Here is a 17,694-nt window from a genome sequence, read left to right on the forward strand (position 1 = left end):
GGGTACATGTGCAGATCATACAGGATTGTTGCATAGGCACATACATGGCAAGGTGGTTTGCTGCTGCCATCACACCATCACCTATATCTGGCATTTCTCCCCATGTTATCCCTCCCCAACTCACTAAGCCCTGCCGTCCCTCCCCTAGCCCCCAACAACAGACCCCACTGTGTGATGCTCCCCTCCCTGTGTCTATGTGTTCTCAGTGTTCAATACCCACCTGTGAGTGAGAACATGTGGTATTTGATTTTCTGTTCTTGTGTCAGTTTGCTGAGAATGATGGTTTCCAGATTCATCCATGTCCCTACAAAGGACACGAACTCGTCATTTTTTTATGGCTGCATAGTATCCCGTGGTGTATATGTGCCACATTTTCCTTGTCCAGTCTATCATCGATGGGCATTTGGGTTGGTTCCAGAGCTTTGCTATTGTAAATAGCAACACAATGAACATACGTGTGCATGTATCTTTAGGCTAGGATGATTTATAATCCTTTGGATATATACCCAGTAATAGGATTGCTGGGTCAAATGCTATTTCTATTTCTAGATCCTTGAGGAATCGCCACACTGCCACCAACAGTGTAAAAGTGCTCCTATTTCTCCATATCCTCTCCAGCATCTGTTGTCTCCAGATTTTTTAATGATTACCATTCTAACTGGCATGAGATGGTATCTCAATGTGGTTTTGATTTGCATTTCTCTAATGACCAGTGATGATGAATATTTTTTCATATGTTTGTTGGCCTCATGTATGTCTTCTTTTGAAAAGTGTCTGTTTATATCCTTTGCCCAGTTTTGAATGAGTTTATTTGTTTTTTTTCTTGTAAATCTGCTTTAGTTCTTTACAGATTCTGGATATTAGCCCTTTGTCAGATGGGTAGATTGCAAAAATTTTTTCCCATTCTCTTGGTTGCTGGTTCGCTCTAATAATTGTTTCTTTTGCTGTACAGAAACTCCGGAGTTTAATTAGATCCCATTTGTCTATTTTGGCTTTTGTTGCCAATGCTTTTGGTGTTTTAGTCATGAAGTCCTTGCCTATGCCTATGTCCTGAATGGTTTTGCCTAGGTTTCCTTCTCTGGTTTTTATAGTGTTAGGTCTTATGTTTAAGTCTTTATTCCATCTGGAGTTAATTTTAATGTAAGGTGTCAGGAAGGGGTCCAGTTTCTGCTTTCTGCACATGGCTAGCCAGCTGTCCCAACACCATTTATTAAACAGGGAATCCTTTCTCCATTGCTTGTTTTTGTCAGGTTTGTCAAAGATCAGTTGGTTGGTTGTAGATGTATGATGTTGCCTCTGAGGCCTCTGTTCTGTTCCATTGGCCTATATCTGTATTTTGGTACCAGTACCATGCTGTTTTGATTACTGTAGCCTTGTAGTATAGTTTGAAGTCAGGTAGCATGATGCCTCCAGCTTTGTTCTTTTTGCTTAGGATTGTCTTGGCTATGTGGGCTCTCTTTTTGTTCCACATGAAGTTTGAGGTGGCTTTTTTCCAGTTCTGTGAAGAAGGTCATTGGTAGCTTGATGGGAATAGCATTGAATCTATAAATTACTTTGGGCAGAATGGCCATTCAAACAAAATCATTTTTAAATGACTCTGATATTTCATTCTTTTCCCGGAGAATGGGGAGAAGCAGTTTACTGTACACTTCTCTTTCTTGAGAATGACTTTTTTTAAAAATTAACTTTTTATTTTGATATACAATGTCTTCAAACTCACAGGAAAGTTGAAAAAATAAAGATAGTGCTTAAAATACCCTTATACCTTTTATTCAGATTTGTTTATTGTTAACATTTTATTCCATTTCCTTTATCATTTGTGTGCTCTCTCTTTGGATACATGTGAAAAAAAGAACAAAACCTACAATATTTTTTAAGTCATTTAATAGTAAGTTTCATACATTGTGACCCTTTTTCCAAAATACTTCAGTGTGTATTTCCTGAGTTGGAGAGTATTCTCTTGTATAACCACAGTACAGTAATCAAATTTTAGTAGATATAACATTGATGCAATACTTTAATCTTTGGACAATATCCTGATTTTGTCAATTGGCCCAATATTGTTAGTTACAGCATTATTTCCCTTAGGTACAAGATCTGATCGAAGGTCAGGTACTGCATTTAGCTATCCTGTTTGAAGATAATTTTAATTAGCTAGACTTTATTTTTGCTATACTTGAGGAACCATATCCCATGTAGTATATAAACATCTTAAATTAGGCTTCTGACAGATTTTTTATTATTAATTTATATTTTATAATTTCATTCTATTAATTACATTATATGCATGTGAGTTAGACTTTTTTGGGCCATAGTTGAAATTCTAGCAATAGTCTAAAGATACTTATCTACCTTTAATTTTTAAAGAGATTTCTATTTTCTTGGTACCAATTAGTATAATGCAAGGTGACTGAAAAGGTGGAAAACTTCAAGGAGGAAAATGAGATACCGTCTAGTGTTTAAGAGGAATGATTGATGCTGACAAATTTGGAATAAAAATTTTAAATAAATAATCTGGATGTTTTTTAAAAGGCAAGCTGTTGATTTTATCACTTCCCCTTGCCAAGACACACATCGATGCCTGTTAAATTTGACGTTTTTACTCTGATCGTCAATGGCAGCTTTAAAGCATCTGTAGCATCCCAGGATCAAGCAACAAATCAACTCCAGGAAGAGCTGTGAAACCATATCTGCCTGTGCCTCTTTTCTTTCCTGAGAGCCTCTCTCTAGTGGCAAGCCAGTAGCTAATCTGCACTGGAGAAGTTACGACCCTTGTCTTCTTGCGGCTAATGGCAGCCTGTTTGTCTTCTGCACCTTTCTTTCCCTTTTTGAGAACATGGGGCTGAAAGGTAACGAGACCCAACAGGGTCCTAATCATGATACAAATTGTCTACTGAAGTGGTTCCTCAGCCTCCACCAATTTCCTCATTAGGTGACCACAGTTGAGACCCAACAGTCTCTGGTGATAATTTTGAATAACTATTCATATTAAAGAGGCTTTTCACAAAAGGGATAAACTTTTAAGAATTTGGGTCATGATGTTGGAAAGAAAGAATATGTTTGTTTATCATTGTTTAGCAATGTTGGTAATATTGACCATACTTTGCTCTTTCCCTCCCATAGTCCTAACGCACTTCTTTACATCTTGAATCTCTTTGATATTTTTTAATATACTTAGGCTTTGAATATGTAAGTACACAATGAATTAGAAACTTATAACTTGTGTTGATAATCCAGTTGTGTATTCCCATGTATTACAACATATTATACGGACTACTGATTGATGACCCAAATGCCAATCTGAGGCATCTTGTACTTCTTTGGTATTTTTAATATGCTTAGGATTTGAATATGTAGCATACAATGAATTGGAAATTTATGTTTATGATCCTGATTCCTATGTATTACAGACATTGACTGATGTCCCAAACACCATTCTGAAGCTCTAATAGTGTCTAATGTAAACCACAAAATATTGATACATTTCCTCTTATCATGAGTGACATTATCTGATTATCTGACCCCCATGAACCATGGACATCATGGTGGAAATTCATTTCCACCCCATCCTCACCTTATCAAGTCCCTAGCATTCCAACACTATAATGCCTACTTCTGCAGCTGATATTCTGATTTCTAGACCATGCTTGTCAAATATTATGTCTGTTGTCACATTTCCTTGTGATGTGTGTTGCTTTTTAAAAGACTGAAATGCCACTGTGTTTATAGGAAAGTAAGATAAAAGGTGTCCCTGGCTATGGTGATGAGCTTGGAACAAGGACAGCTAAAAAGATGGTGTTTTTAAAGAGGAAATATTAGACTTGGTATATTGCAGGAAAGAACCCACATCTACAGTCTGTTCCTTCTGTAGTTAGTGACAGGCCATATGCCACTCCTACAAAGGGGTTGCTGGAACTCAGATCCCTTTATCTTTCAAACTCCAATGAAGGGGTTTGTAATTGACGTCACTCTGGAGCTTCTACTGCCCTGGCCAGGTAATTTCAGAGATAGCTACATTCCTCAGCAAGGGTATCATACACATTTTTACTCAAAAGTCCAAGTAACTTATTGCATCATCAGGAATCAAAACCACTGGCTTTTTAAAATTTTTTTATTTTTTCACTCATCATTTATTTACAAATACACATTATAACTTTTATATACATTGCACATTTACATGGTAGAAAAGTACAAAACTATATATTTAAATGAATTCATATTTTAACTTGCCATGTTTGAAAATATAAAATTGCATCAGAAAAAAGTATTATGAAAAGCAAGAAACTTGAACTGATAAAGCTTTGATATAACTTTTAGTGACATATTGTTTGAAAAAGAACTAATTAAAAAGGTACAGCTGAGTAGCTTAAAGGAAACACCTAACAAAAGGTTGAATGTGTAGCCTTCACCATCCTTCAGTCTCCTGACACCCACATCATTTCTTTGGATCTGTAACATCTTAGAAGTACACTGCTAGAGTTCTAATCATCTCCTCTGTCACAAATGTCTTCGTCATAACAAAAGAACTGAAGCAGGAGTTTCCTCAAAGATGCTTATCCTCTGTACCTTGTATTTGAGTCAGAGTTTTAATGCCTTTTGGTCAGTCAAGGTTCCTTGTAAACAAAACCCGAGGGATCATGTATGTACAGATCAGGAAGCAGAGAATCCAATAAATAAACATGACAGAAACTGACATGCAAGTTTGCTAAAAGTGGAAAAGAGTCTAACAGTGAAATGAAGGGAGACAGAGGAGTGAGTGAATAGTAAGGAATGGACTTAAATGGTTTACAAGGAAAAAAAGCTTTTACTTTATAAGCAAGAGACCTCACAATAAATAACAACTGCTCTTCCTTTCACGAATAAATTTCTTCAAAAACAAGGTATACAGTCAACCAGACATTTTATGTATAAATTATAAAACATGACACAGTATAAATAAATGTCTACAAGTCTCAACTATAGGCCTCATCCAGTAGACCTCACAAAGAATGCCTCTCCGTGTCCAATGAGTAACAAGGTGGCCTGGGAGAGAGCTTTAGGACAAAGGTCCTTTAATGTATAGTTTTCCCCCCAAATAAATAAGCATACACTTATTTACAGTATAGACAATATATTTTTCTTTTTTTCTTTTTCTTTCTTTTTTCTTTTTTTTCTTTTTCTTTTTTTTTTTTTTTTTTTTGCCCAAAGGCTATGCCAACACTGAACACTTGTAGAGAGTTTACCACTCTAGAATAGAAGATATAGGAAAGCTGTAGTCCTGGTCTTCATCTTCCTCCTCTTCCTCGGGGTCTTCCGAAATGGCTAGATGGGGGAATACAGGGGAGCTGTTGTTTAAATATGGACAACAACAGCGCAGAAGCAGCTCAGTGTAAGTGTTCAAAGCCCTCTGATACAGCCATATTACAGCGTTGCATTTTTATGTGACTTGCAGTGAGATGCTTTTTTTTGTTTTTGGCATCTGCTGTTAAGCAATAAGTTAAAAAACATTTTTTTAAACATAATCTATGAAGTCAAAAACTGCAGAAAGTTCTGAAGAATCAATGGCTCAGGTTTTACAGGCAGATTCCTGAAATTAGATAAAAAGCGCTCTTGTGTTCTAGGTATAACTGCTTTGAGTCCTTAATTCAGAGTTAGTAGAGGCAGCTGCAAAAAAGCAGCAGCCCATGTGTGATAATATGAAGCTGTCTTTGGAAAAAAACAAAAAACAAAAAATTTTTGAAGCAGTTAGTTTAGATTCAAATGTTAGTAAAGCAAACAGCAAAGCATACTACGAAAGCAAAAGAAACAGGGGCAAACAACCGGAAATCGATTTTTAGAGGCAGCCCACTGATGATCACTGGCTAAGTCCTAAAAGCCAAGAAACGTTGCAGATAATTTTTCTGTGGATTACTGAATTGCTGGTGATACTCAGCGGCTACCTAACTTGAACAGAAATGGAGTTATGTGGGAGATTTGCTTGCTTTCTAAGTGTCCGTTCCCTAGGGATTGCCCGGGGAAGCCTTAAATGGCAGCAAGGTGAAAAATCGCACTTACAGTTGCAAGATCCGGAGTGCTTTACTTCCAGCAGCACACCTGAGGAGCAGGCAGCTTCCTTCATGGCACACTCACTGGCATAAGTGGCATTGTCACTGGCACAGACAGGCTCATCCGACTTACTGTCAGGGCACTGCTCATCACACAGGGAACACCGGCCTCTCCCAACCTTGAAATCCCATAAACATTTTTTCCCACCAGTGCACTGGATATCTTCACAGGACTTTGCTTCTAGGATATAATACATCTGTGATGAGTAAACTGATTTCTCCACATCCCCCTTTTCTCCCTTTCTCCTAAACATAATTTATATGTTATTACTGATGGGCTAATGGAGCTATTACACAAAAATGCTGGATAATAAAACTGAAACTCAAACGCACACACACACACACACACACAAATCCCCTGCAGTTTGTTACACACTACATTAGTGTATGAAAATAGTATTTTTTTTTTTTTGGAACAGGATGTTACAATATTCTCAAAATATGTATCTTAATACTTCCCACAAGTGGGATCTTTTACAAAAGAAAGAATTCCATCAATTACTAGAATCTGATAACAGATTTCAGGAACTGCTAAGTAATTATTTTTCGCTCCCAGCAAGTCTGGCACTTAAAAAAATGTGTAAAATTGAGTGAGTTCTAAGTTTTCTAAGATGGAATACTGTTTTTTGCTTCCTGCTGGCATTTGAATATATGTGTCAATGCCTCCAGAAGACAACGGTTTCCATGAGGAGTGCTGTGGTCACAACGGTTTCCCCAACTTGCAGTGTATTTCTCCCTATGGTGTTTGGGGATGCCTTGGGCTTTACTTATTAGTTAACACCACAGTTTAACATCAGAACTAGCCTGTTTTCACTTTTTCCTTCCTCAATCCAGAATACCTACTGATACACTTTCCCTCATAGGCTAATCCAATCGATCTGCCCAGCAGGCAGGTAGCCTTTCTCAGGTGGCAGGCACTGGAGTAGGTGACTCCATCATTCCCGCAGATATATTGCTCAGAGGAAGTGGGCTCTGGGCAAATCCGATTACAGGTCACACAGTAGGCGTTATTGGTCTGGTCCACCACACACGTGGAGCTGCCTGGACAGAAAACATCCCGACAGGTCTCTGGAACAAAGAAGGAAACACACATGAATAGGTACCGTCTAGTCCTTAGGGAGTGAGCACTTGAAGTTACTAAGGAAATCATGATACCGAAACATCCAGTTTTCAAAAGACATTTTGGGAGCCCTGTGGTTTTCAACAGAGAATCTATGACTCTAGGTTAAGAACATTAACGCCCTCAGCGTTCTTAATGAGTCTTTAGAGGTTAGAAAAGGACTCCTTTATTTGGTTTCAGTCTTATTATTATCAGGCTCTTACCGTGGACTACACTATCCCCCAGGGGTCTGCTAGAGGGTCTACTTTAGGTACAAAGCTGGAGGAGGGAGACAGATCCAGTCTTGCTCAACAGGGGAGGACCTACTTTTACATCTGCCTTGGTACTGGACTTCCAGTTCTGGCTGATCTTTACATCTCGCCTTTAGGAGCGCACATTCACTGCGGTAAGTTTTCCCATCCAGCCCGCAGACTGGACCCTTCCAGGTGATGTTGGAGCAATCCGGGGCGCAGACGCATCGCGGTTTGTTCTTCTTGTTCATTCGGCATTTTTTCCCGGGTCCACAGTCCACGTTCTCACACGTTTCTGTGAGTTGGAAACAGGCTTGTATTAAAACCAGAGTCAGGCAGTCTGCAGGTCAGCCAGGAGGGCTTCGAATGCCTTGCGCAATCCTGCAGCCCTGAGTTTGCGCTGGAGGGGCCCAGGCTCTCTCCTAGAAGATTGGGAGGTGGTGGAAGAGTGCGGACCTTGGGCTATACCCCATGCCCAGATCTCTCTCATCAAGGAGCACGGGTTGGCGGGCTTCACCACCACACTTGGCTAAGAAGTCTGGGGTGTTTTGCCTACAGCTTTTAACAGGCAGAATTCGAATTTGCAAGGGGAAGAAAGGGCAGAATTCGAATTTGCAAGGGGAAGCCCACAAACAAAGCTCTCCAATCCCAAACCCCAGCCAGGTAGCGGGGAAGCTGAGGGTATACGCCCTCTACTGAGGGCCTGCAAGTCGGGGAGGGACTCCTACCTTTACAGGGGATGCAGTTGGGGGCGCCCCCATTGAAAATCATCCACTTGAAGAGTGTGTTGTCATTCACATCCTCCTCGGTCCACGACGTGCTCAGACGGCCGGTGCTGCAGCACTCCTCCTTGCTCAGTTCGGTCTTGTACAGGACCTGGCAGCGGCCATTCTTGGCTTGACGGAGCCAGCAGTTCCCAGCTGTGAAGAGACAGGGGTGGGGAGGTGGGTGAGTGAGCGGTGGCGGGGCAGGGGGAGAGGGGTGGTTAGTAAAGGAGACCCGGCGGCGGGGACGGGGAGGGGTGACCATGGAGGAGGGGAAGCGAGAGAGACGCGAGAGAAGCGGGAGAAAAGTAGGAAATAAACCGAAAGGGGTGGAGGGGTGGAAAAAGAAGGTGGGGGAAGCCCTGATCCCAGAGGTGGGAGGTGGGCGAAAGGGAGGGAGGGAGAGAGGGAGAAGACAGAGCGCCCCAGCCATATCAATGTCAGTTACCAGTGACCCAGACACAACACGTGCAGCTTGCATTGACTTTTACTAGACTGTTTACTTTTATTCGTCCCATTTCATAACCTGCAGCGACTCGAAGAGCAGATTAAAGAACCTGACAAAAACAGGATGCGACGGATGTTTTTACATGTTGGTTTCATGTAGGTGGTACAGGAATTATTTGTGACAGGGGTTAAGAAAGTAGGAGAACGAGAGAGGAGAGAGAGAGAGAGAGACGAGACGAGACAAGGAGGGAGGGAGGGAGGGAGGGAGGGAGGGAGGGAGAGAGAGAGAGAGAGAAGCAGATCAAGCAAAAGGCACTTGTGAAAAATGAAAGCAAAAAAAAGCAGCCCGGCCCAGCCCGGAGCTACCCCGCGCGGCCTGGAGGCGCAGCCCGCCCGACGGGCCCGTTTTGCAATCCGCCAGACCCGGAGCACGCCTGCGGCCACCGCGATCTTTCGAAATCTCCGAGCGCAGCTTTCCTCCGCGCCCACGTCCAGGCACCACGCAGCGCCTCTCCCCGAAAGGCGGGCAACCCAGCGCAGTGCCGTGCAGACGGCGAGGGGCAGTACCCAGGAGCGCAGTATACAACACACTTAAAATGTTAACGCTGAAGCAGGGAAAGTAATGCCTTAGAGGGGGGAGGTTTCCTACCATTTCACGGTTATATGTGCCTACCTCATACCTAGCAAGAAATCTTTGCAAGTGATTTATCCCTCTTTCACCTTTTTAAATGTTCGGATTTGGCTCGGGAAGACCTCACGAATCACCAATAAGACTTTAACAATCATTGGATCGTAAGCTGCTATTATTATTTTAAACATTCTGCCCAAAGACTAATTGAAATAAACAAATCTATTTTAAAAAGGTAAGCTTCAGAAATTTGCTCTTAGCCCATTTCAGAATTCAAGTCAGTTATGGGCTGCTCACTGTTTTACAGAAGGCTAAGAGTCAGAAAGAAGAATGAGGCAGAGGGAAAAAAAACCCTGTAAAGTGCTGAAAGCACTTAGGGGTAATAATTTGGCTTTTTTTTTTTTTTTCTTTTGCGGAGATGGGGGATGGGGTTGGAAGAAGCATCCACTAGACAGAAAGCTACTTCCCTTGAAAAATTTCAGCACCCATATTCCCAAGTTTGGGCAAAGTTTCTGAAACCACGTCCCCCAGCCTCCGAAGAAAATTCAGTATATCTCCCCCAACTCCCAGGTCCCTCCCCCCCCTTTTCTTAAAGTATTAGAAAGATCTGGGAAGGAGAGCGATGAAACTGCAAATGGGTCCACTGAAATCTCCAGGATACTACTGATACTTGCTCCCTTCTTCAGACCCACAGAGGAGATCACATTTAAAGTTATGGCCAGAACTTGGTGCATCTAACCCTAACTACTCAGACCCCAGCTCGCTCCCTTTCCTTTTTCAAGATAACCGAGCTCCAAACTCCGTTCCCAGTCCTAAAGTGTCATTGCCTTCAATTTTCCCACTCCTCTCCATCCCGGAGTCCCCAGGTTGGTCCAACATCTTCCGAGAGTAGCGTTGCTCAGAACAGATCAAGTGGAGACCTCAGAAAAGTCGACCCCCTTGCCCTCAGCCGAGCCTCCCCAGCGCATTTCCCCTCGCTTACCCTGGGCACTGCGGTCCTCCATGAACTGGCAGAGCAGCAGCAGCAGGAGGCAAAGCCCACCGGGCTGGTGCCTGGCGCGGACCATCCTGGGGGCAGGCTCAGGGCGAGTAGCGCGGCGGTGCGGGGAGCCGGCGCGGTGGCGGGTGGCTCGGGTGAGCGGCGCGCGTCGCAGAGGCCAGCGGCTGAGGGCGCAGCGATCCCGGCGCAACCCCGCGCTCGCCGCCCGCCGCCCGCGCGATTCAATGGACGTCAGAAGCCGGGCGCAGCCGCGCTTTAAATCTAGACTGGGTCTCCGCGGTTTGCGGTGGGCGGTCTCCCAGTGTGTGGGGCTGTGGGAGGGCGGCCGCGAGCGAGGGTGTGTGCGGCTCCTTGGGGGTGGGGAGCTTTTAAAAGTTCAGTGTGAATCAGGTGACATTTCCCACCTTCTGGAAACCCTTTCCAATTATCTTTCGGAGGTGCCCGAAATCAAAACGGCTAGAGGGGAATCGCCGAGTTCTTATTTGCGTAGGAGCGAGAGGGAGGGGGAAGTCGACTGGGGCGGGAGGTGGGGGCGACGCATCGGGGGTGGGGAGTGGGGAAGAACACCCACTTCAAGTTCTGCTCGCCGCCGCTCGCCGGCAGCGCCGGCGCGCCCGGGGTGGCGGGTGTGTGTGTGTGTCTGTGTGTGAGTGTGTGCGCGCGCGAGTGTGAGAGGGAGGGCGCGGTGGGGCCGCTGGAGGCGACGGCGGGGGGAGCTGGAGGAACCCGGGAGTTTGTCTCGGGGCTGGCGTTCCTCCGCTCCAAAGAGACTTTGCAAACGCCCGGAGAGCCCCGGGCTGCCCAAATATCCCGCCCCAGGTCTGGTCGGAGCGCGCCGGCCTCGCGGCAGTTCCCGGCCCCCGCAGCCTGGGCGCGGGGCCCGCGGGGTTTTGTGTCTGGGTCTGTGCGTGCCTGACTTTGCGGCCACCCCCAGCTCAGAGTTGTTGCTAGGAACCCCGGCCCCGGCACCTTCCACCCTGGCGGAGCGCTGCCCAGACGCAGCCCTTCGTCTGGACGAGTCAGAAGCAAACAAAAATGTTTAACACCTCAGGCCCGGTCTCCCCCCGGCACAGTCTCGCCCTCTCCCTTTCTTTTCTCCCCTTTCACTTCGCAGCGTCTGGAGTCGGAGCCCGGAGCGGGGGCGCCGACGTAGGCGGTCTGGCCCCCCTTCCTCTCCTGCCCGGAGACTCCCCAGTTTCTGTCCTGTGTGCCTCTCTCAGTCTCCTCGGCTCCAGTCTCAGTCTCTCTCTCTCTCTGTCTCTCTCTCTCCTCTCTCTCTCTCTCTCCCCTCTGTGTGTGTCTCTCTCTCTCTTTTTCTCTCGTCTTCTCTCTTTTCGCGGAATAAAAATGATTGCAACACCCATAATGAACTTCTGTAGCCTCAGTTTATTAAGTACAGTGCCTGGCATTCTTTGCTGAAAGTTGGCGGGTCTCTCATTTATAACATTTTTTGGCACCGCTGAATGAAACTGAGGAGGCGATATTTCCTTTTATATAAAACGATTACTTCACGGAAAATGCTATATTGTTTGTTCTAAAGCTGCCTCTTAAATTTCTGTTCTTTTCGCTTCTGAAGCCCGAAGGACAACAGACAGCGAAGTATGCAGACAAAATTCTTGGACATTCGCAGGTCACTGAGATTTGTTCTCCTACGGATTTCAAATCCGCCCTTCTTCCCCCTCCCGCCCCCCGCAACTCCCCTCCCCCTGCTAGACCCTCCCCCAGTCTTCCTCTCGCCCTCCCACCCCCCATCTTCCAGCAACCTTCTCCCCTCCGCAACTGCAAATAACTCAGTGATAACAGATTTTTTTCCACCAACTGCAGGAGATAGTGCTAATCTTTTAATAAAAGATCCCATTACAATGGGATCTGTCTGGACAGACTATAATAGATCCCGAAATACAGCCGTGCTAATATTAGAAGACAGTTGTTTGGGTGCCTCTCAGACGGGCCCAAGCCCCCCTTTGAAAGTGGGCATGAATCACAAAGCCCCGCGGCCGCCGCACCTGCACCGCGCGCATTCGGTGCAGCAGGCTGGTAAAAACGGGTGACCTCGCCGCCGCTTTTCGCTTTATAATTACCGTCGTGAGGACGGGAGGGGAGGGGCTCGGGCGGCCCGGGGGAGGCTGGCTTTTTGCTCACTTCAGACGGCTGTGGGGGCTCCACATCCTTCTTAATCTTTCCAGAATCATTTTGTCTCTGTTTCTATCTCGCTGTCTGTCTCTCTCCCCTTCTTTCTTTCCCTCCCTTTCTCTCACCCATTCCCTCTGCTCTCTTTCCCCGACTCCTTCCCCTCTTCTCTCCTTCCCTCCTTCTACCCGGACTCTACCCAGACTCGCCCTCCCTTTTCTCCTTCTCTTTCTTTTCCCGTCTCCTTTTCTCTCTTCCCTCCAACTCATTAATGTAGAGTTGTTTAGTGCCCTCTAATGGCAGACGACATTAACAATTAATAGAAAACTGTCCCCTTTGCAGGAGCCGCCACTCAATGGCGGAGTTCCAAAGCTGAATTTATTTCTTCTTCTTTATTCAGAGAGATGGTATAGTGCTTATACAATGATGTGCTGGAGGGAAAGTTTGTTTTCTCTGCTTCAAGGTTCTCCCCACCCCCACCAGGAAAAAGTTAAATGAAAGAGAAGTTAACAAGTATTGTTACTTGACTTTTTCTCCCCGCCTCTTTTAATAGCAGCAAGAGACACAGCTTCTTTCTTTGTTAGGGCAAACAGTATATCTAAGATTGAAAAATAAACATTCCAAATGCATAAAAGATCTTAAGATGGTAAGTGGTTGGATCTTATGGCAATGCTGTCAAAGTTCATTCATACATAATTATGTGATTTTATGTTTGTCCTTAGTTTAGATATATTTATTGATCCTGAAATGGCCAGTAGCCTCTGGAAGCTGGGGTCGTTTTCTTAGATTTTCCACCCTAGAACTATCCAAAATATTTAAATTTTACTTACATGCCCAGTTGTATATGAAGTCATCTTGCCTGGAGAAATACAGAGTCACATTTTAGTCCATATTTATTTTCTCAATATCTTTGGGAATATTGTTTTAAAGTTCATAATCTCATCATATTTTATAACCTTATAGCAAAGAGAACATAATATAACTTGCATGTTCTTTTTAGATTTTAATTTTGTTCATTCATATATGTACATATAACATGTTGATATAAAAGGGTCATACAAGTATACAAAAAGATTACCTTTTGGGGAGGAGGTTATGTAGCTAAGTGAAAATTAGATTAGAAGCAATTTGGAGGGGCTAATCAAAAAACTTGGATGTTTGAGCAAAACTATTTGGTTTATCCAGATAGTTATTTTAGTTTATATGTATAGAAACAACTGATGTCACAAAAACTTTCTAAATCAATTTAAGTTGTAACCTCACAACTGCAGTTTGATTGGGTAAAAGTTAAAATTCCTTCCTATTTCATTTTTTGTCTATGTAATGCCAAATACTCAGACCAGTCATTTGACTAAATTGACTGCATTGACTAGTTGTTTGGCATCAGGCAATTGTCTTGGCTAAGCCAAAGCAGACACAGTAGCTCTCATTGTAAAAAATGCCACCACTCAGCGGAGTCCCTGAGTACCAGAGGCTGACCCAACACAGGATTACTTCTGTCCCAGAGAAGGTGGCCCTGCAGGTCAGGGCTGAGGTCACCGTCAAACACACGGTGGAAAACACAAGTGCTGTGTGTTGCTTTTGCCCTTGTGAATAAGCAGCTTGGTGTTTGTTTAATGATACAAGCTCATCCTGTTTTTCAGCTGCACCTTGGATAGTATTGATCTGTTTAGGAGAATGTCTGCTTCAAATTAGCACAGATCGATCACCATGACTGCTGTCATCCAGGGTTATTTTCTGATCATAACTGAGGAAGTGAGACATAGGTCAATACTGGTTCCATATGGGCTTTCTATGGGCATCAGCAAGAGATCCATCCCATTTCTGTGGTATGAAATGGTACCACACCTGTTCAGTGATGTCACAGGAAAACAGCTGCTATTTCTTTTACTGTTACATCGTCTGTAAATGTTAAATATTGGGTTTGTGGATATCTAAATGTCAAGGGGACATTTTAAAATAAAAATGTCGCCTTTCATTTTTGTTGTATGCCTCCAAGTTTGACTTCTTATTTTTTTCTTTTCTGCTCTGCCAAAAAGAAATGTAAATTATGAGAAACAATAGGACCACTTTGTAACTGAATTTCTGGGCAGCACACAAAAAGACTACTGTTTTCTGATTGGTCTTCTGTCAGCTTCAAAAACTATCTTCCTTCTGAAGTTTATAAATTTAAAATATTAGAGTTTAGCAAATGATTCAATCTAACTCCCCAGATAGCTATTTAAGCTCATATGATATTGTTGTTTGAGACCAGAACTGACCTGGTTAAATTTCAGTACCTAAAAAGAGAATATGGAGGGAGTGGGGTGAGGTTATGTGGGGAGTATTTGAAAGTCATGAACTGAGTAGCTTTTTTTGTTTTGTTTTGTTTTTTTTTTTTTTTGGCCTTAAAATTAAATGTCAAACTTTTCTTGACGTTAGGTGTTTTGCAAAATGAATACATTTTCAAATGCAAATAATCAATCTTGATTAAACAATGAAAGTTAAGCATTTGACAAATAGGCTAACATGATTTTAAAATCAGATTTCGTTCTAGGTACAAAGCAGTTACTTAATGTGTCATAGTCTTTGGCATTATGCAACTTCACAGGCTAGCATAAAGATTTGAGTAGGGGGTGGGGGGCGATAGTTCTGTACTGGTTGAATCATTGCCGAACTAAAAAGTAAAGAAATGTGAGTACATAAAGCAATGTTTACTCAAGAGATCCAAACTACCAGTTGATTAAGATTTCTAAAAAATCATTAGAAAATGTTTTCTTGATGTAGTACTAAGAAAACAATGGGTTACTTGAACTTTTCTCGGGGTTGTTTTGGTGTAATACAGAGCTGATCAATCATGGCTAGGTCTTCCTTTTAGATACTCCTTGTTTCTTTGTAATTTTTGCCTTATTTTCCCCTTTAATGTTAGAAATGTTTTTGAATTTCCGGAAGTCAGCTAAGCTACTTGTCATATATAGTCACTTAAACTAGCCATATCAATATATTCAAGTTCAACATAATTAAACAATTAAAATAAATCTTAGTGAATAATTCAAATTATGCCTTAGGATGGGAATGTTACATTGGATTAATAGAAAATTCTAAAGTGTTTTAGGTCACTTTGACAATATAAATGATTCATGTATTCGGATATGACTGAAAATGCTATGTGTGACCTTTAGCACTTTTAACCTTGATTCCATTTACACTTTCAGCTGCATAGAAGGTGTGAGGAGGGCAAACCAGGAATTGCTGTTCAGTTTCCCCTACTTTATGTTGGAAACAACATGCCAATCAAAAAGAGCCACCTTTCTGGATTATTCATTGGCTGAAGGTGAGTAGCATGTGCAAAGTATAAAATATACTTTGGTATATTTTATTATCTGCTCCCTTATTTTAGCTTTCCATAGAGTAGGAGTGGTTTGCATACTTAATAACCCATTCTTTTCTAGGTATTTGCCTACTTAATATTACAATCAGTGGTTGATACAGCTGCTGTTTGATCATCCATCATATTGTCACCCCACTTTTTAATTTGACATGAATCCTGTCGCATTTCTGATGCTGAATTCACCTAAGAAGTGAAATATTGTCGCCAGGCAAGCGTCAGAGCCCTGGAATTGAAAAGTGGTCACCTTGTGGGTTGATAAGAAGAATTTACTGACGAGATTATAGGTTTGAAAACGGCAAGTTTTATTAGAAAGAAAGAATGCTGCAGAAGCGCACCAGGGTCTCTCAGCAAGAGAGAGCTGAGAGTGCTTTGGTAGATTTTTCCTTAGGAGTATTTATGGACCCTAAAGCAGGACGTTAAGAGTAATTTGGACCATATTAGCCATGTAGGTCATGATAAACAATTACATTTGTAGGTATCTTGGTGCCTTAATGTCAGCAAGGTTTGCACAATGGGTTCCAATATACACACATTCTGGAGATGTCTAGAAACTCTAGTTACTTACAAATTTTTGGGAAGGAAACCTGGAACCATATGCCTGGTTTAGATAATAGGGAAGTCTAATTACTTCTGAATTCCTCTGAAAAGGAATTGTGTCTCTGGATGGCCTGCTTGATGGTCACCAGGTGATCTTTGCCATCCTCAATTATGTTTACAATAAATACAAATTTCACAAGTCATTTGAACATGATTTTGAACATCCTATTGCATCATCTTGTAGAATTTTCAGTTAGTCTTGGAAGCAGAGAATGAGTCTTACCAGACACCAAATCTGCTGGCACCTTGATCTTAGACTTCCCAGCTTGCAGAATCATGAACAATATATTTCTGTTGTTTATAAAATTATCAAATCTAAGACATTTTGTTAGAGCAGCAGCATGAACTGAGACAGTCATTGTTCTTCAAAAAGGAGTTCATTCCAAATCAATTTTGCATTTTTCCTTCGCACCTTTGTAAAAAATCAAATTGCTTCATAAGTGTGTATCTATTTCTTTGGGGTCTCTCTTCCATTGATCCATTTGGTGGTCCTGTGCTGATTACTTACTATCTTGATGACTGTGACTTTATAGTAAGTCATGAAGACAGGTAGTATAATTTCTACAACTTTTTCTTTTTTTTCAAAATCACTTTGAATATCCTAGTTATGTTTATATATATATAGCTTTCAGAATCTGTTTGTTGATTCTGCAAAAGAAAGCTTGATAGGATTATGATTAGGGTAGATCAATTTGGGGAGAATGACATTTGAAAAATACTGAGTCTTCAAAACCAAGAACACGGTGTATCTTTGCATTTATGTAATTCTAATTTTTCTCAACCGCATGTGTGTGTGTTTTTAAAAATTTTAGTTGTTATTGAAAAACATGTTGAAGTAGGATATTATATGTTATTTTCAATTCTGTGTCTCAAAGGACCTCAATAGGTTATAAAGATTTCCTGGTGCAGGCTAATACTTGTTTTCAGACTTACCAAGCTGATTGTCTATAGTCAGTCAAAAAGAGTGTATTGAGCACACTTACCAGGAGTGGTGTGTTGACTCATCAGAATCTCTGGCACTCTTTCGGTGTTTCTTTTAGACCATCGTCACTCCTTTAAATGAATAATCTTCATCACCGTGAGATTTACACTCAGTGAGTGTTAAGAAGAATTGTCTATTGGTTAGTGTTTTGTTGAGTATTTTTTCATCATGTTGATGCAAATAGACTCCTACTCAAAACTATCCATTATTGTGTTTAAGTTCTGAGAGATGGAAACATTCAGTTTCCATCATGCCAACATTTGGATGGCAGTTACTTTCTGCCTTTATTCTTTATTGAAGAGTTATGGCATCTTTTCCATTGTTACTGCTCTCCCTGATCCAT

At 42.3% G+C, this 17,694-nt stretch overlaps 1 protein-coding gene across 3 annotated transcripts; it reads right to left on the reverse strand.

The window, feature by feature from the left end:
- Window positions 1-4,097: 4,097 nt before the first annotated feature.
- FST (follistatin) lies at window positions 4,098-10,775 on the reverse strand. Of its 3 annotated transcripts, none has more exons than XM_010336616.3 (6): window positions 10,255-10,775; window positions 8,162-8,353; window positions 7,510-7,728; window positions 6,927-7,151; window positions 6,034-6,261; window positions 4,098-5,301 (listed from the first exon to the last, which is right to left on the reverse strand). In XM_010336616.3, the coding sequence occupies exons 1-6, from the start codon at window positions 10,337-10,339 to the stop codon at window positions 5,219-5,221; spliced, it is 1,032 nt and encodes a 343-aa protein (XP_010334918.1). In that variant the 5' UTR covers window positions 10,340-10,775; the 3' UTR covers window positions 4,098-5,218. The 3 variants fall into 3 exon arrangements, with proteins under 3 accessions (XP_010334918.1, XP_003925914.1, XP_074242072.1); XM_003925865.4 differs by having other exon boundaries at window positions 6,034-6,264; XM_074385971.1 differs by having other exon boundaries at window positions 4,098-5,566; window positions 6,034-6,264.
- Window positions 10,776-17,694: the final 6,919 nt, after the last annotated feature.

The sequence above is a fragment of the Saimiri boliviensis genome, chromosome 1 (genome assembly GCF_048565385.1).
Source record: "Saimiri boliviensis isolate mSaiBol1 chromosome 1, mSaiBol1.pri, whole genome shotgun sequence".
Lineage (NCBI taxonomy): Eukaryota > Metazoa > Chordata > Mammalia > Primates > Cebidae > Saimiri > Saimiri boliviensis.